This window comes from Cyprinus carpio, chromosome A18, assembly GCF_018340385.1.
Source record: "Cyprinus carpio isolate SPL01 chromosome A18, ASM1834038v1, whole genome shotgun sequence".
Classification (NCBI taxonomy): domain Eukaryota; kingdom Metazoa; phylum Chordata; class Actinopteri; order Cypriniformes; family Cyprinidae; genus Cyprinus; species Cyprinus carpio.
The window spans coordinates 7,380,165-7,404,446 of NC_056589.1; the positions used below are offsets into that span (position 1 = coordinate 7,380,165).

Below are 24,282 nucleotides of genomic sequence, written 5' to 3' on the forward strand. Positions count from 1 at the left end.
TTTGTTTTATCCAGTTTTGTATTAAAACACATTAAAAGAAACGAATAAACAAATTTAATGAATATGACACCAGTGGATAACAATAAGCCAAACTGATACAGTGTTAGATTTTCACTGTTCCACTGAATATTTAAGTAACCTGACTGAGACTGTCCTCTCAGGTCAAGTCCTGAGATAACCCTTTTGTCTATACACTTTAAAAACACATTAAATTTAAAGATTTATTATTAATTTTTTTTCATGGTAAACCCCTTTCAGAAAGCTCATTCTAATTTTCAAAACAAAGATTTTGGTCATTTTCAAAAACATTAGAGAAATCAGTTTAAACAAGAAGGAATGGTTTTAAGCGGCTTTTAGTACGAGGGGTCAGCGGAGCCCACGGTGGAGGGCAGGGGTGTGAAGTGACAGTCAGCACATCTGGTCACATTAATAATGCAGAGAGCTTTAAACGGCAGTTTGTCACTTATTGAGTGCTGCCTGCTGAAATCTACACTGACACCCAAGCTGCTGCCAAGGGACTCTACCAAATGAGAGTCGGATGGAAAGAGGGGGAAAGAGAGGATGAGAGGGGCACCAGACAGCGGGAGGGGAGGGAAGAGGACAAACAGCAACGTGAAACTTTTGTCTGACGAACACTCTTTCTGCTTTGTCTGTAAACGGTCAATTTCTGAAAGAATCATACAACAGATTTAAAGGTTTGAATATCCAAAAGTTTATTTAGAAAAAAAAAAGCAAATTTTTATACAACTTCAAAAAAAAAAAAAAAGTTTCAAATGGCATCTTCTTCGTATCTTTTCTTTGACCAGACAATCTCTTATGATGCTAAACATTTCGAATCAAAAATATGTACTGTTCCTCGAGTGCAAAGCACTTAATTTGCTCAAACACTTTAACACGGCCAATGAGAGTTGAGCTCACAGCTGAGCTGGTGTACGAGTGTCCAGGAGATCACCTGTACTTGAACAGACGTGTTACATGTCAGGTTTATTTCCCAGTGATGAGTGGGTTCCTCAGCACCACGATGACTGAATCGCCTCTCAGGAACATCTTTGAGATGTATCGATCCTTGTTCACTGGCTTTGACTTCTTCTTGCCCTTGCCACTCTTGGGCACCTCCGTCCACATTTCTTTGACATTCTCTAGAACCATGTTACAATGCCTGAAAATACAGAGAAGAGAGAAAATTATGTGAGGTCCTAAAGTATGAAAACTTTTTACCACTTTTATCTAAATATGACCCCATACATTTTTCAGTAGCTGTGTGTCTTCTCATTCTGACTGCGATAAATCTGAATTTAAATCCTATCAGAGGTGACGGAAATTTTTGGGACAGTCGTGGCCTAGTGGTTAGAGAGTTTGACTCCTAACCCTAAGGTTGGGGGTTCGAGTCTTGGGCCGGCAATACCACGACTGAGGTGCCCTTGAGCAAGGCACCGAATCCCGAACTTGGCTGTATGTCACTTCACTTAATCATCAATTATGTGTTAAAACTAAAAAATAATAATAATTGCAACGTAAAGTACAATTACAATCAGATTTGAAAAATTTGTATGTGATATGACAGTACTGTGCTACAAACGTACACACGATATACTTACTCCCTTAGGGGTAAAAAGAAAAAAATTTGATATACGCACACACAAATCAGGACTCACCAGTAACAATCACACTAAAATTTACTTAAAATGTAGGAACTGAAACCACATGAATGCAAAAATCATGCTCTTTTCATAATCATGTTAAGATTAAATTATTAGATATGTATATATTAGACATATAATATACTTATACCTATATACAGTAAAGGAGGTAAGAAAAACTGTGTTATAGTTCAAGCTGCAAGGGTTCTATGCATATGTACAGCTGGCTAAGGAGAGATCTGTAATCTGGGTTTGTATAAAAGGTGTTTATGGTGTTAGACATTTTTTTTTGCACACTTGGCATCGCTTGAGAATCTTGCTGCGCATATTGTAGGCGAGAGAGCATGTCATATATTTACTAAAAGTGATTAAAAGGTATGGAAAGCCCTTACAAAGCAATGAATTGGGTATGTTCTATGCAAATTAATAACCTTGGGTGCACACTCAAATTCATTAACATTAGAACAAGGCTATGTACAAATCCTTGTGTGTATGCACATGCTGTGAATTGGGATGACATTTTAATGTGCGTACAAACATGAAATAATCCACACAGTTATTACTGAACGAGACCCACTGTCTTGGCAAGCTTTTGTGTGTGTGTGTTATATGAACAGTGTGTTACAGCTAAAGCTAGTTTATAGTTACAACAACAACGTTCATCATAAGCCGAACACATCAGGTACCTGTCGAACGCTTTGACTCTGCCCAGCAGCTTCTTATTGTTGCGGCAGTTGATAAGAACCTGTGTGTTGTTCTTCACAGACTGGGTGAGCACTGAAAGTGGACCGGTGTTAAACTCTTCCTCCTCTCGCTTCTGGAGCTCCTCTGGGGTCATCTCAGATTTGGGCTTGTTTAACAAACTCCTAATAAACAGAATAAGGAATTTCAAGAGTTAAAAATGTCTGAATGAAGAGCTGAGACGAATATCACAGTTTACAGTGCATGCATATCTACAGGTACTAGTTATATTTATACCTAAAATACCACAAATCTAAAAACTTTCTTTCATGTTTAAGAAATAGATATAAATATTAAAAACACCAGCAAATTAACAGTATAACGACTCCAAAATAAAGTGCACAGAAGAAATCAATGAGAAAAACAACCAATCAATTGCACAAACGAAAAAACCCTTACAAGGCAAACACATAAAGATTATATGTGTATTCAGTTATAGAGAGGAGAATCCTAATGAGCAGTACAACAGAAGGTTCATTGTGGCTGCTAACATTAGCATTAGTCTTGCTAAATGACTTCTTCAGCGGTCATAAAACTACAAAGCTACTGTTTACGTCTTGGCAGTATCGCTCAAACACTTATAATAATATACTCTGAGCAGAAGAGTTAACTTACATGTTTTAGTAGGTTTCAGCGTTTCAACTGTTTTCAGTGAAATGAGACCAGCTGCACACAGGCGCCTCACGTTTCCTCAACGTTAAAGTCACTTCCGGGTCTGAGCCGCCTTACTCAGAGGTAAGTTCCGGTTCCGGTTTTCACCCGCAATGTAAATTTATAAACTTGTCTTTAGGTTTTATATAGAATTGTATTAGGTAAATTATAATTAATAATTCAATTTAAACTAAAATTAGGAATGTATGATATTCTGTATTTGATCTCCTACAGAAATATAAAATACAATTAGAAACAAAAACAGTTCAATAGTGTCAATAAGACAAACTCAGCCTTTCAAAATACTCTGACCATCAAAATTTTTAAATCATTAAAATCATTAATCTCATTAAACTAATCAACTCATTATTCAAATCAACAAAAAAAAAAATATAAAAAAAATAAAAAATTATAAAACAAAAATATTGTGAAATATTATTGCAATATTGGTTTCCTATTTTAATATACTTTAAAATATTATTTATTTCTGTGACGCAGTGCTGAATTTCCATCAGCCGTTACTCCAGTCTTCAGTGTCCCTTTGGTGAATAAAAAGTTAAAAGAACAGCATTTATTCTAAATATAAATCTTTTCTTACAATATAAGTCGTTACTATCACATGTTATCCATTTAACACATCCTTGCCGAATGAAAATATTAATTAATCTGTAAAATAATAATAATAATAAAGAAAAGAAAAGAAAGAAAAAAATTACTGACAAAAAACCTTATAACATTAAATTATAATTCAACGCAAAATAAACTTTTTTTTTTTTTTTTTTTTTTTTTTTACTTTTTATTTATCAAAGAATCCTGAAAAAAGTATCACAGGTCCCAAAAAATATTAAGCAGTGCAACTGTTTTCAACACTGATTATAAATAAACATATTGAAATGATTTCTGAAGGATCATGTGACACTGAAGACTGTAGTAATGATGCTGAAAATTCAGCTTTGCATCACAGGAATAAATTACATTTTGAAGTATATTAAAAATATTTCACAATATTACAAATTTCAAATTTATTTTACAATTTTTTTTTCTGCATTTTTGATCAAATAGATAAGCCTTGATGAGCATAAGAAACTTCTTTAAAAACATTAAAATTCTTACTGATCCCAAACTTTTGAACGGCAGTGTAAGTGTATTATTTAATGGCCAAATTACCAGATATAGTCTGTTTATATATATATATATATTTTTATTATATATATTTTTTTTTTTTACTGTATCTATTAATACACATATTGAATGTTAAATCAAAATATGTATTGGTCATAAAGTCTGTGTGTGTGCTCTGAGACACTATATGCTTTTAATGCTTTGTTACTTTTACAATATAATGCTGTCATGAATCGGAGCAGCCTGATCTAGTGATCTGCCTCACTGAAGTATTCATGTATCGATAACAGAAGAATGTGTCGTGGTGTGGGGTAATATTCATGGGGCAGGGGTCAGGTGTGTGGACCAAACAGACATCTCTTTGTTATGTGTGATGACTGACAGGGAAGACGGCTGTGTGATGGGGTGAGTTTGTGAGACAGACAAAGATGTGTGTCTGTACAACGCTTAAACTCCAGGGGATTGGCTTACTGCTCAGAGACAGGCGGGCGCCCACGAGCCACTATCCCACCCATGTGATTTCACAGGGTGGTGAGTTCACTCGGGATAATCGCACCCTATAGTGTGGAGATTTGAGGATCATGTCTGTGGAATTGGTTTACAAAGCTTAACTCTGGTTAGGAAATGCACACCGAGCCCAGAGTCTTTCAAGTACATCAGCTTATGTTTTCACCTCTCCAGATCACTTCCTTCCTCCTGGACTGGATTCTTTCTCGACTTCCACCAAGCATCTTTAGAGTCTTACAAGCACTCTTTACAAACAGAAACCAGAGCATGGAATCTAACCAATCAAAGTTGTTCAAGGAGAGCGGCTGTGCTTAAAACCTCCTTCAGTCTGTGTGTGGGTTTATTTAGCTATATTTGGGGACAGTTTGTCCCAGTAAGTTAATTATATTTGATAAGACCTCCATTTATACATAAACAAAACATTCACTACTGGTCAAAACTAAAGAAGTCTTTAACAGCAAAAAACACTAAAAACAGTCATTTTGAAATATTATATATATATATATATATATATATATATATATATATATATATATATATATATATATATATATATATATATATATATATATATATATATAAAATACTTTTTTTTCTTTTTAATTTTTTCTTTTTTCTTTTACATTTATTACTGTGATGCAAAGCTAAATTTTACCATAGTCTTCAGTGCCACATGATCCTTCGGAAATCATTCTGATGTACTGATTTGGTACTCAGTTATTATCAATTATTACTGGTGCTTAATTATTAATAATGTTAAAAACAGTAATGTGTTTGCTGTATAATATTTATTGTGGAAAGTGTGATACATTTTTTTAGATTCTTTGAAGAATAAAAAGTTCAAAAGAACAGCATTTATTTGAAATAGAAATCTTTTGTATCATTTAAATGTTGTTTCTGACAGAGTCATGTAGTGCTGAATATTAGTTTCTTTCTTTCAACGTTGATAATAATAGGAAATGTTTCTTGAGCACCAAATCAACACATTGGAATGATTTCCGAACACTGAATTAATGATGCTGAAAATTCTGCTTTGCATCACAGGAATCAATTACATTTTAATATCATATTAAAACAATACAGTTCCTGTTTTTACTGTATTTTTGAACACATAAATGTAGTCTTGGTGAGCATAAGAGATTTCTTAAAATATATATATATATATTGAACTTTTGAACTGTAAAATATTTTTACATTCTAAAAATTACATTCATAGTTTATAATATTTCCAAAACTCCCCTTTGTAGACATTTGTCGACATCCTCAAGTAGAATTATTAATAAATAACACTAAGAAGAAAGAAGAGGGAAGAAGAATATTTTTTTTATAATAACACAAAATGGTTACTCTGTAGTCATTATAATTAGCATTAATCATAACAATAAAAGTTAATTAATAATAACAGTAATTAGTGTAAATTCTGGTATGGCCATTAGATATAGTCCAAGCTTTATTTTATTATTATTATTATTATTATTATTATTATTATTATTATTATTATTTTATATATATATATATATATATATTATATATATATATAATATTATATATATATATATAAATGTCTTTTTAAGGTTGCCAAACTGTAAAGCTTTAGAATGAAATTCAATGTGGCCACAGAAAATGCCGCAAATAAACATGACGTTTGTACTGTACATCTGCCATTATATAACAAAAGAACTGACAACTTCAAAATAAATGTTTTTCAGTTAATATTCTGATCATTTGCTTTGGCTTCACATATAAAAGCCAGTTATTTCATTTTAATTTTATGAGTTGCATAATTTTATGAGTTGCATAATTTTATGAGTTGCATAAATCAAAATGCTTGTTTTGAATTTCGAAAGTTTGAAGACCTAACTAAGCGTGTGCGTATGTGTGTGTGTGTGGTCCAACACATGTGTCAATGGACTCCTACCAGCTTCAGGGGATCATGTGGAGAAGCACATGCTCAAAAGATTTTGATTTATATCTCAGCTGTTTCCTTTGCAGGCTTTGTACATAGTGTGATGGAGGTGTAGAAAAACATTATTCATATCTGTCAAAAAGAGGATGATATTTATGACACAAATGAAAGGAAAGGTAGTATCAACTTACAGCTGCCTTTGGGGCATCTCTACACCTGTCTGTTTGTTTACCTCTCAAATTCTCTCTTCATTTCCGCCTTCATTGCCCTGCAGACAAATTCTATAATTACTCAGCTAATGCTACGGTTTATCTTTTGCATCAGAGATCATAGTTTGCCAACAGTTTTCCAGTAAGGTTACAGTGAAGCTGTCCTGAGAGGTGTCTTTACACGTCTGCGTGTTCCTGCTCTACTCAGGTAATATTGAGAGGTGAGGTGAAGTTCACCTGTGTTTAGTGTAATGTAATGTGTAGGAATGTAGGCTGCAATAAGCCTTATGTTTTCTGTGTATTCTACATTTTGGCAATGTAAGTCATAAAAATATGCTATTCCACTTTATTTATAGTTTATATGTCCTTACAGTGTAAGTATAGGAATATTTCACCCAAAAATCAAAAACCACCACTGGCTCTCCCTAACCTTTATCTAAATGTATTACTTTCAGACTTATGTGCCTCTAGAAGCTTGTGTTCTGTAAGTGAATGTCGCTTTATTGTGTCATCCCAAAGAAGCTAAATGTTCCCTCCTGGTGGAATGATCTGCCCAACTCAATCCGAGCAAGAATCTTCAAGAATCGGCTAAAAACACATCTCTTACATGTTTATTTGACCCTCTAACTCTAGCACTCTCTATTCTAATTCTATTCTAACCAAACAAACTTGCCCATTTGAGACTTGCACTCAATTCATTTACTAACTAAAAAAACTAACACTATAACACTAATGCTAGCACTAACACATGCTTCTCTATTCTTTTTGTCAAATTGTTTCTTTTTTTATTATTATACAATTAACAAAAGCAAAAAAAAAAAAAAAAAAAAAAAAAAAAAATGGCCAAAATATGATTCTTCTATCCATAATATTGCTTTCTCCAGTGAAAAAAAAAAAAACCTGGTCTCATCTGAATCAGGCGAGTAATATGCACAGATAGAGCAGTGAGAGGACAACAGGGCATAATTTTTACTGGCCAGAAGCTTTTACTTCATTAATGTTTGACTGGAGTCATGTGTGGATTATTGTGATGTTTTATCAGCTGTTTGGACTCTCATTCTGACGGTACCCATTCACTGAGGATCTACTGATGAGCAAGTGATGCAATGCTACATTTCTCCAAGTCTTTTCTCATGAGAAATTTACAGCATATTTTAATTTTTCCTATACTGAGTACTATTATTTAACAAAATAATATAATATACTTGTTAGCATGTTAGGTTTAAGGTTAGTATTTACAGTTTTTCTATAGTAAGTACATGTAACATGTTTAACAAGGACAATGTAAAAAAAAGTATTACCCCATTTATTCACTGTAAATGATTCTTGACTATTTTTGATTTTCAAAATTTTAAATCAGGATTTAATACTTAAAAGCACTAACATTTTTGTTTTTTTATCAATTCAATAACGAATATAAAAATGAATAGAATGAATATAAATTTATTTGAATCACAAATTTGGAAAATGGCACAGACTTGGTGGCTTGGTGAGGGCATGTAAGGTCTGCTCATCGGCCCTTTTTGTGAGGTGAAATCTGTACTCACTAACTGGTTTCCTTGGTTCAAGGGCAACACATTTCATCGAGCTCACTCAGTTACCGCAACTTGTACAAATGTGAAAAACCACTTGTGTCTATTTGAAGTGGTGTAATCTGATGAGAGTGATTTTTTTATTCCTAGTGTGCTGTGGTTGAATTCTCTCTCTTTCTCTTTGAATTTCCTCTATCATCTCTTTTTATCTCTCCCTTCCTCAGCTATTTGAAAAAGGAGATCCACTTCATTACTGAGCTGAGGCTGTGATCGCACTCTAGGGACCCTCAGACATTGTGTGTGTGTGTGTGTTTGGGAGACAGAAGGGGAGAAAGATGTGAAAAACAAAGCATTGTACAGTGTTTTCAGGTTTGTTCTATTAACTGAAGCTTTTAGACCTGTTATTCATATCATTATGTAACGCCCCCACACATACAGTCGAGGCCAAAAATATTGGCCCCCTGGTAAATATGATCAAAAAAGGCAGTGAAAATTCATCTGCATTGTTAATCCTTTTGGTCTTTTATTTATTAAAATTCACAAAAAATGTATCCTTTCATTGGATAATAAGAATTTAAAATGGAGGGAAATAGATCATTATGAAAAATTAATGTTTTTCCTCAAATACTCGTTGGTCACAGTTATTGGCACCCTATAAATTCTTATGAGTTAAAATATTTCTTAAGTCTATTCCCATTCATATTCACAATTTGAGCACTCCAGATTGATTTATAAACATTGAAATCATCAGCTCTGGCTTCCTGTTTCACAGAAATATAAAGAGGAGGGAAAAAACAAAAGCCCAAATACCTTAATACCATCACAATGAGGAAAAACCAAATAATATATTTCTGATGTGCAGCAAAAGATAATGGAGCTTCACAAATGGGGAATGAAGTGGCTTTAAGAAAAGAGCTAGAGCAGAGAGAAATTTCCATTTGCACCATCAGGGCAATAATTAAGAATTTCCAACCAACCAGAAAATGTTACAAAAACCGCCTGGAAGAGGACGTGTGTGTCTATATCGTCCTAATGTGCGAATGAGAAGGAGAGTTGAGTAACTAAAGACTCTCCAAGGGTCACAGCTGGAGAATGCAGAAAATACTTGAGTCTCTGGTTCAGAAACCCGTTAAAAAAATTGTCAAACAGAAACTACATCAACACATGTTGTTTGGGAGGGTTACAAGAAAAATTCCCTATCTCATCCAAAAACACAACAACTCCAGCATATTCAGTTATCAGCCATGACTGGAACTTTAAGATGGGAATGGCTTCTATGATCAGATTGAAACTAAAAATGAGCTTTTTTTAGCAGCAAACACTCAAGATGGGTTTGGTGATAACAGGGTAAAAAGTACCACATTGTGGACACATGAAATATACTGCTGTATTTTTGATGTTGTGGGCCTATCTTTATGCTGAAGGTCTGGACAATCTTGTTTAGATACATGGATCATCATGGATTCTATGTAAATACCCACACAAGATAAAAAAAGCAGTAAGTGACTGACTCTGTTAGAAATCTTATAATGGGCCATGTTTGGATCTTCCAACCGTACAAAGAATTCCAAACACAAACCCCAAAAACAACACAGAACATATTTAGACCTGTTAAACTGACCCCTGTTTAAACTGGGCAATATGGAGAGGTTTCAAAAAGTATTGAATATAAAGGGGGCTTATTAATTGTGGCCAATGTGTATTAGAGAAAAACATTTATTTCATAATGATATTTCCCCCCATTTTAAACTTATTATTAAATCCAAATGAAAGGATAAATTTTTGTGAAATTTTTTAAATAAAAGGACAAAACGGATTAAAACATGCAGATGAATTTTCACAGTCTTTTTTGATCATATTTGACCAAGGGGGCCAACTATTTTTGGCCTTGACTGTATAAACCATTTCATAAAATATCACATTACATGTGAAATCATTAGGCCCATTGACATTCTAAATTTCATAAATTCTCTTATTGTTTAATAAAATTGATGATCCTATTCATTCAGGATGAGTTTTAGACGAAGGCGGTATGTGACTGAACTCCCCATTTCCCAAACCTCGCTTTGCACTTTAGGGGTTTTTTATCGGTTCTGTCATTATATATCAAAGCACATTACAAAATAAACATTATTATAATGTAAAAATATTAAATGAACATAGTTTATTATATTTGTGTGTGTGTGTACATATAGGTTTATGTTCATTGGAAAATAAATTTGAAAACTGTACCAGGTTCAGTCATTTAGTCTTGCTGATGTGAACTAAAAATTAAAAAAAGGAAACTACTGAAAAAAACTAATAAAATGATAACTTATCAGAACATTGTCGCATACACATTTTTAATATGTGGAAAAAACTATACTTGTCTGCAATTGCAGTGCGGAAATTGTTTTTATTAAACAATTAATAAACAATTGATTCTCATGAACAACAAAGGACTGTTCCTCCAAAATGTTTATTTCCTTTAAGTGGATACATGTTTGGGCCGAAAGCCAAAATACAGGCCAAAGACCTTGCAGGCTGGTAAAGCTATTTATTGTCTGAATAGTTACCCAGTCAGGATTATGTCAGTGACTGCTACTGAGAACACACCCGAAAGACTCCTGACAGTATAGAAAAGTACGGACAGAATCATGCCAGTTCATCTTTTTGCATTATACATAGGCAAAGTAACCCAATACTCTGTGCCATGTAAAAAGAAAAAAAAAAAAAAATAGAAGAAAGAAAGAAAGAAACACCGTGGCCTCAAACAAGATAGCATCAACATGCTTTTTTGAAAAGTCATATGTGGTTAGCAGAACCAAAACATGGTCGTTTCTTTCAGCTACTTCCTTTTTTGCAGTGCACTGTTTTTAGCCTTAACATGTTGCCGTCAATGTGCTGAAAATACTTGTGAGTAAACAAGTTGGGTTCCAGTGGAATTTATTTTTGATTTTTGAAGCTGAAAACTTACAAAAGAAAATTGTATTGTTTGGGACACAAATCTTTGGCCTCACATGAAACTTACTGCATAAGAAATATGGAAAATGATGCCCTTGGTCTAATACACGTACAGGGGTCCACAATAATTGGAATAAATTAAGCTATTTTTATTTTTATTCTTAAGTTCATCAAGGATGCATCTATATAACAAAAAATACAGTAGAGGACTAGTTTATATGGTCACCACTATTATTACAATTTGAATATAGTAAAAGTCTATTTCTTCTTTGATGATCAAAGCTGAAGTTTCATCTGCCAGTACGCCAGGTCTTCATTGTCATGTGATCATTCAGGAAATCATAATCATGCTGATTTTCCGCTTAAGAAAACAGTTCTTATTTTATTCCGCCAGGACACATGAAATTGACCAAGAAGTGGATTCCGGATAATTATAATGCTGCAAACCCACGTTTCTATTTAGTATTGTCAAAGAAATGTTTGTTCCTTTGAAACATTCAAGTCCATAAGAAATTCTAAAACAATGCATTGTGTGCTATAAAAATATTAAGCAGCAAAAACAATGTTTCAACAGTGAAATACATCAAGAAAACATTAATAACAATTGAGCACCAAAATTAATTTATAAAAAAACGCACCAAATCAGCATATTAGAATGATTTCTAAAAGATCACGTGACACTGATAAATGGAGTATTGCCAGGAATAAATTACATTTTAAAATAAATATTAAAAATAGAAAACAGTATTTTAAAAAATTGTAACTCATATTTCATAATACTAATTTTATCATATACTACCATAATGTATTGTTTTTTTACTATATTTTTGAGTAGAAGACTTTTCAAAAATAAAAGAACCTTAATTATTCCAAACTTTTGAACCGACAGTGTAATAATAATAATAATAATAATAATAATAATACTAATGACAATAAAAACAAACAGATAAATACTTTAAAAGATAAAAACTTTTTGATCAAAGAGCTGAAAAAAAATTGCAAGCTTTTCAGTGGCATGGAGCTGGCTTTGTTAAAATGAGGAAAAACATAACTGGGGAATGTCTGTTACATAGTCCTCCAATGTATTCAGAAGAAGGAGATGGCTTTCCCGGGGAAAAAAAAAAACTGTCCAGAAGGAGATGTTTTGAGAGAGGTACGATTCCTCCTGCGACCAGGGTGACAGTCCCGCTGTGTGAGGCACCTGATGAGAGTAAAAGTAAATGGACTGATTGGAGAGTACATTAAAAGGGCAGCAGGGGCGCAGAGAAAGGCAGAGGCACAGAGGCAGATGTTTCATAACCCATTCCGCATAATAAGTTGCCTCTTGGCTGGACGGGAGAAGGAGTCTTTCCGCTGCGGGACCGACCGAGCTCAAGTGGCGCGAGCTTTGGGACAGAACCGACGCGGCGTAGTTGTTGTGGTGTGCCGCGGGGTTCGGGTGACGATGCTGGAGGGTCACGAAAGGCGGGACGGGCCAGTAAAACGACCCTGCGAACGCAAGTCCGGCGGTGGTGGAGGTGGAGGTCAGCCGCGCGCCTCTCTTCATGGCCAGCTTGACTCGGGGGACGCCGCGGTAGACGGCGCCTGAGTTTCCCGGTGGTTCCACGATGAACACAATCATCACTGGATGGGTCCAGCATCCAGTAGTTGCCTTTTCAAGGGTCATTCGTAGTGGCGCGGGACCTTGACGAAGCACTTGTTAAGGCTCAGGTTGTGTCGGATGGAGTTCTGCCAGCCCTGCCGGTTTTTCTCGGTAGTACGGGAAGTTGCCCATGATGAAATCATAGATGCCGTTGAGGGTGAGCCGTCGCTCCGGACTCTGGCGGATGGCCATCATGATAAGCGCGTTATAACTGAACGGAGGCTTATCGGGTTTACTCTTCTTCTCCTCTCCATCAGTTCCTTCACACTTTGGCTCTCCAGCTGCCTCTTTTTTACCCCGTCCGGTCGCTAATTCTTTCCGCTCTCGAATCGGCTTGTCTTTTCCGTCATTTGACTGAATGGAGCGCGCAGGAGGCTTCGCGGCGCGGGAGCGCGGGTGCTTCGGGCGCGGCGGGAGCGTCGGTTCTCGCGCGCTCGTGTCGGAGCAGTAAGCTGCTGATGCTGAATGAGGACTTGTGGAAAAAACCCACGGGGGCTTTTAGTTCCTCCATGTTTAACAATACAAAGACGCTTCCAAAGGTGTCCAACAGAACTTAAAAGTTCAAGCAAAGTGGCACCAAAAGCCCCAGAAAATGCCCGTTCATTCTTCAAAAAAAACTCGATAAAAAAAAAAAAAAATAATAAATAAAGAGCTGATGAGTTTCCAGCACAGCCAATCTCTCGACTGATCGATGAACTCGAAGGAGTCAATTATAACTCTTCGGAAGCCGTTGAAAACTCAAGCCTCTCACCTGAGACCGCCCTTCTGTTTACACATTCATCTGACTGAACGCCTGTCAGAAACTAGTGAGGCAAAAAGACCTTATGCTAAGGAGTTCCGATATACGACAAACACTTGGAGATGAGTAACCAAACAGTTTAGGATGGACATGAACCCTAATCTCCGGAGGATGCATAAAGGGAGCGTGTCGTGCACATATTGGGCAAAATATCCAGTAGGCTATAGGCCTAGATACAGCTGAAGGAGTGTTGAAACACATCTCTATAACTGCAGCGCTTCTTGGCGCTATGTGCTTCAGACTTTGATATAATTTATTTGTCTGCTTCAAATGAACGTTGTTTTGAAATCTATATTCCTAAACTGTAAATGAACGTCAGACAGAGAGTACTGTTGTTTACAATCTATCCCGTCGTCAGAGTTAGAAAACACGCGTTTAAATTTTGCGTATGAAATTAGCCTACTGTAGAAATTAAATTTAGTTTTATGTTAAATACATGAAAGGCCGATATTTTATATCAATTAAATCCCTATTCAGATGATAGCTACCAGTCATTTTTTTTCATACATTAACTTAACTGTAATTTAAATTATCATATGTGAGAAAGATGTGAGATTTGAAGAAATTGCAAATTAGTTCTTGTTATGTAATTCAGAATCCTTAATTTTTGGATTCTGTGCTTGCATCTACTCCTATGGTCACCATGCTCATTTGTAACTGGTGTAAACTAACCCTAACTGATGGCTTTTAGTGCCATTATGTAGAGAGTACGCAATTTCCAGTTTTTTAAATATGTGTATAGTTGACGAATATATATATCTATATATATATATATATATATATATATATATATATATATATATATATATATATATATAATAAAAATGGTAGCACTTTATTTTACAGTCCTGTTCCTCATGTACATACTATGTAGGCCTACTTATTATTGTAATTACAACAACCTTATAACAAGCAATTACCTTACATCCTCATACCCCTAAACCTAACCCTACCCCATGTAGTTACCTTGTATTACTAGAACTTTCTTAGATAAATACACTGTAAGTACACTATATGTACAAGTACACGTACTATAAAATAAAGTGCTACCATATAAACTAATAAAATAGAATAGTAAACGTGCAATGACTAAACAGACAGATAAAGTAAAATAATTATATTTATATTATTGAATATTACTATGTAAAATTAGGTGAAAGAAAATACAATAGGTGAAACAGTAACAATAAATATGAGTTTAATGATTTAAACACAGACACAAAGACGATCATTGACTCATGCCTCATGAAATGACATTGATGCACAACATCAAATAGACATGTCACTGGGACAAAAAGGCTTCAAAAATAGACAGCCATATTTGCATACCTTTTAATTTTTTAGGATATATGACATCCTCACCTAATGGCCCCACCTGAGTACTATTTTATTGCACACTACTGTACAGTCCATATGAACTATGTGACGTTTTGGAGAAGTGATAAATTCTAACTTAACTGTGATTTAGGAGATTTCAAGAAGCCTAATCTTTAAAGAAATCATCTGTAAAATATATCTCATCCATAAATCATAAAGGACTGTTAATACGATTTCTATTATAATTTGTATCCAATCTTAAAGAAATGATGAATCCTCTTACTGGATAAACAGAATTTTCTATTTTTCATAATTTAATTCCCCAGTAGGACTCTTAATTATGGCCTTTAGGATTGGTTCCAAATTTTGATAAAAATCAATCCATCAGTATAGTACTTTAGGAGATTTTAATCAGGGGTTTTAACAAGGCACACAAGACTGTTACATGTAATTTTAGAGCAAAAATAAACCTATCATACATTTTCACATTCACACATTGCTACACACACAGCAGGGATTTAATGCAACGAGTGCACAGAAAAGAGTTCATTTTGTAACTGGTCTCTTAGTTTTGGTAGTAGAGCATATAAATGTTGTTCCCCGGACACTCAGTTTTTGCCACGTCTCTGTGTCCCACAAGCACAAAATTGGGGCTGTACATGACCGTGAAGCACTCCGATGTGTAGCAATCTCAGCAGAGCAGACAGTGATGCAGAAACTGGGCATTTCATCTACAGACAAACAGAAATTGTCTTTATAATGTGTGTATTTTTGTTCATTTGTATTGTATAGTTTGCTTCATTGCCAAAGTACAATTAAATTCTTATGCACGATCTCTATTTCTATTTACAAACCCACTAAACATCACAACCGAACAATAAATAATACATAGTGTGAATGTACAATAATTAAAACATGAAATTTAATGTGATTATAGAGGTAGATGCGTTCTCACAGTTGAAGTTGCCCATGAAGGCGATGCCAACAGAATTGAAATTGTGTTCCTTTGCATGGGCCCCTACAATCCCCCATCCTCGCCCTTCATACACCATCCCATCTCCAGAGATCAGAAAGCTGGAGGAAGACAGACAGAGTGGATGTGTAATGTGTAAATTGGAGTCAGTCTTGTTATGTCAGCAGAATTTAAATAGGACAAAACATGACTTTTTGTAAAAAAGAAGAAAATATGTGATTATTAATAAATAAATAAAACACCTTTAGAATCAGTCTTGATGATCTACAGGAGACTTATTGTTTTGTTTTTCTTCACATGACAAACAATGGCTTCCTATGTTGGTTACACCTCATGACTTTCATCTGTTTTAAGCCTTTTAAGTCATAACTGTTTTTTTTTTTTTATATTTATAATATTTTAAAACAACTGCTTTTGTTTAGCTTTTATTTGTTTCAAAAGTAAGCCAAAATAATAATAAATACATTATTCCAATATTAGGCTACTTAAAGAATTAGTCTATCAATGAGACTTTTTTCTTTTTACAGTAACACCACCTAGACATTTGTGTTTTTTTTTTTTTTAGAAAATGAAATAGAAAACATCCTTCAAGTAGGTTTTATTCAGTTGTTTAAATCGTATTTGTATTTTTATTAACTAAGCAAAGAGCAATATCATTCATTTTTAAGAAAGTTTATCTACAAGCATTTCCGCAAAATAATTACAAAATATAAAAAGCTTAATTACACTGTGATATAAGCTAAAGAACGGTCAGATAGGCTATTAAATATAGTGTGTATCTTACTTGTAACCGATATCGTCGAAGCCCCTCTCTTGTATGTGCATGTGTTGGATGTGAGCGAGCTGAGGGACGCTTTCTCGCGGATGCGCGCCAGAACCGGAGCGCTGTGTGGTGAATGATCACAGTCTGTGCGGGGACTCTTCATCTCGGTCCTGTCCCGAGGTTCCCCGGCGTTCCAAGCACGACGACACACTACAGCCACTGCGAAACAACAGTGCGATCAGATAAACATGCTAGAAATGTCACATACTATGCGCTCGATCGCTTGGTGGACGGTGGCTTTTACCTGCGTTCATATCCACGGGCTCTCCAGGTGTGTGTCAGTCCATATCCACAGCGAATGTACATGATTGTAAGCTGACACGTTTAATAGCCCTGAATGACTGACTGGGAGGGACAAATATGTTGAGCTTCCGCATACTGTACTTTCCTGTCTCGTGCAGAAATCCAGGTCGTGAGCCGAAAGGCGATATGAAGAAAATTCTAGTCTGCACGGCTTTTTTTATAGCAGCTTACAGCTAGAGTTGGTGGGAGAGCAGAATTTACATGATAATACTTCTCTACTTCTCCTTGCAGTGAATACCTTTATATATAGTATATTCCTCTTCAAAATACTGTCAGTAGGTCAGTTGTTGTAAACGTACCGTGTTTATGTATAGCACATTGTATTTTGTTTTTAGTTGATTATAGGTACGTAAACATTTTATATACTAGCATATTTATAGGTCAAAAGCTGACAGTAGATTAGTTGTGTATAGAGTTTATACTTTCGTTCCACTTAATGTCCGCACAATTGTAGCGGCAATGACAAATAAAGCTTGACTTGAACTTATTTAATTAAATTGCCAAACTGATATCACCACAAAGGTTCCATACACACTGCGTAGAATTTCTGTAAATGCAGTTGTCACTACCTGTATCTTTCAGGAGTTAATTCAGTTGTCACCTTTGTATTTTAGTGAATCATGTGTGTACAGAATGTGATTACGCACTAAATGGTGAACTGGCAACCAAAATTATCACATATCACATCTTGGTTTTATTTTATTGCTGTCAAACAATGAATCGCATCCAAAATAAAAGTTTTTGTTTACATAATATATGTGTGTATTGTGTATGTATTTGTATATGTATTTATTATGTATATATAAATACACACATACAGCATATATTTTGAAAGTATATACAAGTCTATTTTTATATTCATATATAATTTTATATCATAAATAAATAAATCTAATATATAAGCGTAACATTTTTCTTAAATATATACATGCATGTGTGTGTGTTTTATACATACATAATAAATATACATTTTACACATATATATATTATGTAAACAAAAACTTTTATTTTGGATGCAATGTAACTATACCCATATCCTTTTCAATACCCTAACTTTTCAAAATAAAAACTCAACATTTTCTGCAATATTTTATTACAAACCATCAAAAAATACACTGTGTGGATTTAAAATGTGAAAACTATATAAACACTTGGTCCAAAATCTGCAATTAAGCTGGTGTTTGTGCACTAAAAATTCACAACTAAAATGATACACCAGTTTATTAACAATGCATCAGTGACCTACAGCTGGGTCACCAGTAAGATATATCCACTCCACAACAGACGTCCCCTAACTGAGAAATAATGTTCTGGAATGGAACTACCCCAGGCTGGCCATGACCTAAAAACACCTCATCTTATGTCATTAAAGGTGGCTTTATCCTCCTCATTCTGTCCATCTGTGGCCGCAGTGTGGGGCAGTGCAGACATAGTAAAGCCTCATGGCATCCTGCATTCAGAAAATCAAAACACGTCATAAAGTTCAGTTTTATCCTAGATAGTATTTATGATATTTACTGTAATTAAAAATCACAGGCCTACTCTTGCAAACGTTTAGTACCATTCACACAATCTGTCATGTAGATGCAACGTATAATGTGAATGAAAGTTATTGTTAGTAGAGGAGAAACACTGTTCAACAAACAAAATATATTTTTTTAAATTGTAAATAAAGATTTCTGGACTACATTTTACAAGAAAATACTACTACTAACTACAGTGTCTGTGTAATTCAGTGTGTCATTTCTTTGTAACTATTAGTGAACTTCTTTACTAGCAAATTCTGAGTGAAAACTGTTTTAAAAGTAATTCTTTATTGCAGTTAACAAGAGACATCTGCTGAACAACCAGCAAACAGTGACTGTGCATCATTACCTCAGCCTTCATGCTGTGAGACTGGAAGAACACCGCCTCCTTGTGGCCACACCTAAAATCACACATCCATTATAAAATTGGCCCATTATAAGAATTAATGGGAATTAAAATAACATTATTTTTAATAAACATCTAAACCAAGAAACATATTTAACTCTGCGCTCCTTTGTGCATTTTGGGTCCCTCTGTCCCGCTGCTAGAGTTGGATCTGATCCCGTCTGCAATAACTGAGTGAGTTCACTGTGTTGGATAACCAAGCGTCAAGGTTAGAAGTTTTCTACACAAAATCTTCATCACAATTAGAGAATAGATCCAAGTTTATTAGGCTCTTTTTTATTTTAATTATTGATATTCGAGATTGCCAAACTGATTTTAATTCCTATTTACCCGCGTCGCTTCAGTCTGTTGCTGTTGTACTGTTGATGCATGAACAAAAACTTCACTCATTAAAGCATTAACTATTATTAGCACGAATAATCAACAGCCAATCCGCTTCAGGCTTTGGTACTTTTGTTATTGAAAACAATAAGTGTCAGGTTACAGATTCAGTCAATTTCATCTATCTGTTTAAAACAATAACAAGTTGTTAATCAAACGTTATTCAAAGAGCTTTATCTTTGGCCTATGTACTGATTGCTATACTTTGCGCTCAACAATGCATGGTTTATCAGTAAATTAAAATTCAACTAAATAAGATTACTCACTCAACCTCGTTTGGTGATATTTGTTCACATAGATGGCGCTGGTGTCGGCTTCTTGTCCTGATAATCGCAGTTTCTTCTGCACTGAAAATTTCAGGCCTGAACAAGTAAGATTAAGAAGAGTGACTGTCACAATAGCAAGGCCAATTTTAACAACAACAGCCTCTTTGAAGTCGGCTTTAAAAGCGAGCATTATGTAAACTGGAGTAGGCGCTCTAGCGTTTAATAAACAGACACTTGCACGCACTCCGCGGGAAAGAACATTCTTACACCGGAGCTACTTATCCAAGTTTAAGTCTATGGCGGATTCACGAAGTATGTGTGTTACTCCGCAAGCGGTTGTACGGACCAGAACAGGCCTCGAAATGTGTGTCCAAAAATAATCACTTATTCTAAATGTGCCGGGTAGTGATTTGAGATACGACAAACAAAAAAAAAAAAAAAAGCGATTTTGGTATATGAATTTATGATGTCCTCGTACCTATATACAGTCTTGCAACTTTGAACGCAGGGAAAGTTAAAGTGTTGCTTTAATATTTGGACTGTCATCATAACAATAACTTACAGCATAGAGCAGGATGCGGTTTTTCTTATCCCTTTAGCGATACAACATGTTTATTACTAGTAAAAAGAGTAGGATTATACAAGAGAGCAACGTTTCTTCCATCAAAACAAACAACACAATACGATCAACGACACGCAGGTTGAGGGACACAACTCTTCCTAACTCACCACTCCTGACAGAACCGGATGCCCACGGAAACCAGGATCATACGTGCCTACCCTCCAAAATCCATTATACAAGCCACCGTAGCTCTATATGACGGGTTCTTTAAGAAAAGGCTAAGGAAACTAGATAAAAAACACAACAAAGCTCTCTTGCACTCATGTTGCTTAAATGCCCAGCGAAAGAGAACGCTTGTTGCTCATGCGTGACCTTACGCTTAGTGCTGCCACAGATTACGTCACAGCGCTCTCCTCGTGGCGAGGACAATGACGATGATCTTTCCGCGGCCAGAAGACGTGCTGGCAAATGTTTTCATGTTGTCAGTTTTATTTTCTGTATTATCACGCGGACAGCTAGGGCTTCTTTCAAGGTCCGTTAGGACCGGTTACATATTTCCTTTAGGAGCTGATTCAATTATCACTAGTTTCAATGGCGCTCAATTTTTGAGTTAAAAAGAATTATTTGTAAGATAATTATTGAAATCTTAAATCAGATACGAAATAGCTAGGCTAATGTTATCCAGTTTAAAAAAACCTGTGAATAGTTTTTTTTGTTCAAACTTTCTCCACTTCTTGTTGTACAATCACTTCTTGGATGTTTCCCCGTCTACAAGCAAGATACACTGGGCATAGTCCAATAAACTAGCTATATAATGCTGTATCTTCGATATAACTACAGGCTAATCGTGGTCCAGAAATGATGATGTGTATTATGGAATTTTGTGACAGCTTGTTTTCTCTCACAGTTTAGGACACAGGTCGACCACAATGACCAGAACCCAACGTGAGGGTTCAATAGAGAGCTCATTCTGTTCTTTGGGAATATCTGGCGTTTCTGAGATAACCGAATACTCCCCCCCCCCCCCCCCCCCCGTAACCTATCATCCAAACTACTGAATGATGAAGCTTTAAGAGAGTCTTCTATATTTTTCTAAATACAACATATAACTTGTTTTTTGAGTTCCTTCCACAAAAATAATTACAACCATGGAAACCATGAAAATAACAAAAACAATAGGCACCTTAACGACTGCACTATGGCAGGTATTCTACAATTCAAATATTATACATAAATGGATTGATATTGACTGTTCTTTTTATGGAAAACCCATTGTAAGGAAAACAACTTCAATTTTATTAAAGTTTTGAAGAAAGATGTAATAGATATTTCAGGTTGACAGGTTCTGTTAATTAAGCCTAGTCTTACTGTAAGATTTTAACTAATAAAAGTTCAATTTACCACTAGCAATACAATTAAAATCAGGAACAAAGAATACATTTCATTTATGTTAGGAATATTTAAGCTAAGTCAGAAGTTTTTTTTTAAGTCAAGTATTCAATAAAACGTTTAATATAAGTATAATGCAGGTCTATATTGGGTGAAAAGATATTAAATTATTTTGCTTTGGTATTTTCACAAATCAGTGATATCAGGAAATCTGCCCGTCAGGTGTAATTAAATCATGTTGTGCTGTTGATTCTTTTCCCTTGTTAATATTTATTGTTTGGTATTTATTTTGCAAGACCATTATTTTTTGGCACCATTTGAAGCCAGACAATCAGACATTCCTTATTATGCAATCTAGACAAGAAAAAAACTCTGCAGTCAAAATTTCATGTTTGGTTGGATGTACATATTTTAGTGATGTTCCACTACAAAGGCAGAAGTAAACCGTTTCAAAACGGCGACCAGCTTGTGGATTGTAAATCAATTCAAATTAACACGACATAGTGCAATATCATTTTTTGGCCACAGGTGGAGACAAAACCACATTTACCAGAAAACATATCTCCGTCTGCTTCTCCAAAACACAGTAGTAAAAAACACGAGATAACCGCTAACTCTGTCGTTCACATTATTCTAAAATATAAACATTGCATGTATTACACTGTTTATAACATTCTGTTAGCAAGTATGTACTTTGAAGGGACAAGAAAAAAAGAAGCACTTAAGAACAAACATCCTTCTGCTATTTCAAGCTCCCAATGGAGCAACATAAAATGAGATCCTTTCCCGAACCCCTTCTGGTGCACCGCAATAAGTGGTTCATAATCTGGGAGTCTGCTGTGCGGTCACATTTAATGCAAGGATGTTGGCAAATTCAATTAAGACCACATAAAAAGATGATTCTAAAAAACTGTTGTGACAAATTGAAAACATGGAGAAACAGTGTAGAAAAACATTCTTGTGTCATTCAGCGATATTCTTCAATGTCCTCCAGACAGACTACTACTTTTTTCCCTTTATAAATGATAAAATAAGAGAGTTATGAGCATTATGGCAGACAGAAATTCATACTTCCATGAAATTCAATTTACATTTTCAATGCGAATTGGGTAAAAAGGGAACATACAGTGTCCCCAAAATGATTTGAAGCCTTGTGACTAGAAGCATTTTGTAAAAATGACTCTTATAATAAATCTAATCTTATACTGCAACCTTAGTCCTTTCTTCTCTTTTTCCCAGATTTAAAGTCCTTTGCACTTTTCAAAATGGCCCTGAATGTTTCTGTGGAGATGCGTGTTGAAACCTGGATTTTTATTGGAGATAGTTTAGCTGTCGAAAAGTTGGAAAAATTATTTAAAATCTCATGGGACACAATATGAGTATATATGAGTGACTTCACATTTCACACATGGGATAAATGTAACATCTTTGCATGAGGTCACTGCTGCCGCCTTAATGTTGTATTTCCATATTTAGATTCAAATCCATACTTGTGCTTGTCTCTCTTCGGGTCCTCTAAAAACACTTTTGCGCCATCTTCTCCAATGTGATTCTCACTGAGATCCAGTTCTAGGCAACTGGAGAACTTCACTATACTGAAAGACATTTATAGAAACATACAGTATAATGAGACTGCACATGTCATATTTTCTCAAAGAGCATCACTTGATGAATCAGGATCAACAGTTCAGACATATGCTAAAAATATTTATTCAGTGTAGCTAATCCAATCTTAAATCTACCATTTAAAAAAACGATTAACACAAACACACCGAGAAACAGTAACAAAGCTGTACATGATTTTGATTGTAAATGCTGACAGAGTGTATTTTAATCAGTGTTAATTAAAAAATATCACTGTGTTGCCAAAGAAATCAGTTTCTGGTTCACACGTTAGCCAAAGTTGTTTTGCGCCAAAAACAATGATAGTTTAATTGTTCATGATCATTTTCCACTCTCTCTCTGGCCATTCCTGTTTTTACAGGAAGCGAAGTAGCAGCGTAATTACAACAGCAGCTTCCTATTGTGGCTCTCATGCTGATCTTGTCTGGTGTGACGAAATGTATTATTTCCGATATAAATATAAAAATGGTCATAATGATGACACGAGATGGGGAAAGTTGTCTAATTTATATGAGAAAGGGAACTACATTTATATCCAAATTACTTTTACAACTAAAAACTACTTAAAAAAATTATTTACTGAATAGAAAAAACAGCTGTTTATGTGCCAGCAGACAGGTGTATTTCAAACACTATGCGAGTATTTTGCAAAAATTATTTTATGTCACCTTATAAAACTTTTGCAATTTACATTGTTACATAGTTTAGAATGTATTTTTTGACTTTCTTTTCTGAAGTCTTGCGTACTTTACTTGCAAATGCTGGTTCTTCTACAACAGCAGTGAATGCTGCAGTCTGTTCATATGGATGCGGAAATAAACAAGTGCTGCGTATCTATTGGCAGATGCTTGCGTAACTAGGCCGTGTTTTGCTGCTGTAATGGCAATGCCCAAAAATCTGTTCTCTGACCTGAGGGGGAAAAAAAATCAGTGATGCAAGAATTGCCTCATATAAGACTACTTTGAACATTTTCGGATCACTAAAAACAGTCATTTTTTATTGGGGTTTGTTGAAAGAGAGG

The 24,282-nt window shown here is 35.0% G+C and overlaps 1 protein-coding gene and 2 pseudogenes across 1 annotated transcript; all 3 read right to left on the minus strand.

Moving 5' to 3' along the window:
- Positions 1 to 688: 688 nt before the first annotated feature.
- Positions 689 to 3,135, minus strand: LOC109110894 (small nuclear ribonucleoprotein Sm D2). Its single transcript, XM_019123848.2, has 3 exons — positions 2,997 to 3,135; positions 2,327 to 2,506; positions 689 to 1,159 (listed from the first exon to the last, which is right to left on the minus strand). Coding segments are annotated over exons 1-3 (357 nt in total). The 5' UTR covers positions 2,999 to 3,135; the 3' UTR covers positions 689 to 984.
- Positions 3,136 to 9,055: 5,920 nt separating this feature from the next.
- On the minus strand, positions 9,056 to 13,479 carry LOC109087878 (annotated as a pseudogene).
- Positions 13,480 to 14,883: 1,404 nt separating this feature from the next.
- Positions 14,884 to 17,092, minus strand: LOC122133985 (annotated as a pseudogene).
- Positions 17,093 to 24,282: the final 7,190 nt, after the last annotated feature.

What these genes read in the sequence shown, in the direction of transcription:
- LOC109110894 (XM_019123848.2), bottom strand. An exon ending in AGAGTCAAAGCGTTCGACAG is followed by an intron (nt 1,160 to 2,326) that starts GTACCTGATGTG and finishes CTGTATTTTCAG; the next exon opens with GCATTGTAACATGGTTCTAG.